Below are 1606 nucleotides of genomic sequence, written 5' to 3' on the forward strand. Positions count from 1 at the left end.
CTTGGAGACAGACCCCTGTCCCCTAGGGTTGCTGTGAGCAGGCATGGACTCAATGGCCGTGAGCGAGAAGACTGAAAGATCTTGCCCAGCGATCATGGTGACATCAGGGCCTTGTCCCAGGGTCTCCCTGAGCCCTGGAAGGGAGACCTTCTCCTTGGTGGCCCCGCTCGGGCAGGCAGCCTGGAGCCTGCTGGTGATCGAGGTTCAGCCTCTGCAGGCCAGGCAGGGACTGTCCCTGGCATGCCCAGGTCCTGAGAGGCTCCCCCACCCCCCGCCCGAGAAGGTGAGGGGGCCTCCCGAGCCCTGCCTGGCCCCGGTGGCGGGCACCCACCTCCTCTACAGTGGCGATCAGCTGGTCCACGGGCGTGGGGCTGAGGTCCCCGTAGAGCAGGCAGGACTTGTAGTTGTCCCTGGTGATGTTCTCGGGCTTCTTCTTCAGGAAGTAGACGGCTTTGGACTTGAGCGAGGAGGGGAAGCCCAGGCTGGTCATGATCAGGCCGGCCGGATTCAGGGTCAGCATCAGGACTGTCACGTCCGGCTTCTCCAGGAACTCGGTCAGCATGGCCACACTCTCCTCTGCCCCCAGCATCTTGCTCCACTTGTCCGGCTTGAACTTGAGGGTGACCGAGGAGACTTGCTCCAGGTACTCCACCCGCACATCCGAGAGGAGGGGTGTCGCCATGCCTTATTCTGGTCCAGACGCCTCAGAGAGCACACCGGGCCAGCCGCTCAGCTTCTCCGTCTGATTCAGCAGCGAGGGGAGCACCTGGCAGGGAAGACGGGGGCAGACAGCCCTTGATGGGGAGGCGGGGCCCTTTGAAGTCCCACTGATGAGGGCACCAGGCGCAAACTCAGCTCTAGTGGAGAGAAACCGGGATTTGTCATGAGACCTTAGTCGGCTGTCAGACATAAAGGCCGGGGGTTTGAATCCACCCTGTGGGCAGGAACAAGAAAGGCCTGGTGATGGCTTCAGGGAGAACAGCCACAGAGAGCCCACAGGGTGCGCCACAAGCTGGTGTAGGCCCCACGGCACCTGGGAGGTGGGCAAGGTGCCCTAGTGGCTCGGTGTGATAAGTGCTGGGGTGGCCACCACAAGGCCGGCAGTTCAGACCCACCAGCTGCTCTGCACGAGAAAGGCCAGGCTGTCTGCTCCCATCAGGATTGGCAGCCTCGGAACCCCTTGGGGGCCTTCTCTTGTCTCCTGCCGGGTGGCAAGGACTTGGAACTGACTGGGTGGCACACCCAGTTACAGGAGGAACCTGATGCCTGGGGTGACCCCGGTCAGCTCCGCTCCTCAGGGCACCTGTGAGACCTGGGGGCTGGGGGATGGTGGGGAGGGGCACGGACATCCAGGAAGCTGACTCTCAGGGGTCTACTTCAGTTCCAGTCGGCACCCAGCCGCTGCCACCCATCCCATCGAGTCCGACCCAGCGTCCCTGCGGGGCAGAGTAGAACTGCTCCCAGACTGTCAATCTGTGGGAGCAGACAGCCTCATCTTTCCTCCTCCAAGCGCCTCGTGGGTTCAAACTGCCAACCTTGCCATTAGTGGTCCCATGCTTACCCACTCAGTGCCACCAGGGCTCTTGGAAAAGCCAGGACAAGGACA

The 1606-nt window shown here is 62.5% G+C and overlaps 1 protein-coding gene across 1 annotated transcript in view; it reads right to left on the reverse strand.

The window, feature by feature from the left end:
• DNAH17 (dynein axonemal heavy chain 17) overlaps nt 1-682 on the reverse strand; it is a 100853-nt gene extending 100171 nt beyond the window's left edge. Inside the window, exon 1 of the mRNA XM_030888141.2 lies at nt 294-682. Coding sequence (XP_030744001.2) covers nt 294-682 — 389 coding nt within the window. The remainder of the gene's footprint in view (nt 1-293) is intronic.
• Between the last annotated feature and the right edge of the window lie 924 nt (nt 683-1606).

This window comes from Echinops telfairi, unplaced genomic scaffold, assembly GCF_000313985.2.
Source record: "Echinops telfairi isolate 266 unplaced genomic scaffold, ASM31398v2 ScPeMD7_7458;HRSCAF=8496, whole genome shotgun sequence".
NCBI lineage: Eukaryota > Metazoa > Chordata > Mammalia > Afrosoricida > Tenrecidae > Echinops > Echinops telfairi.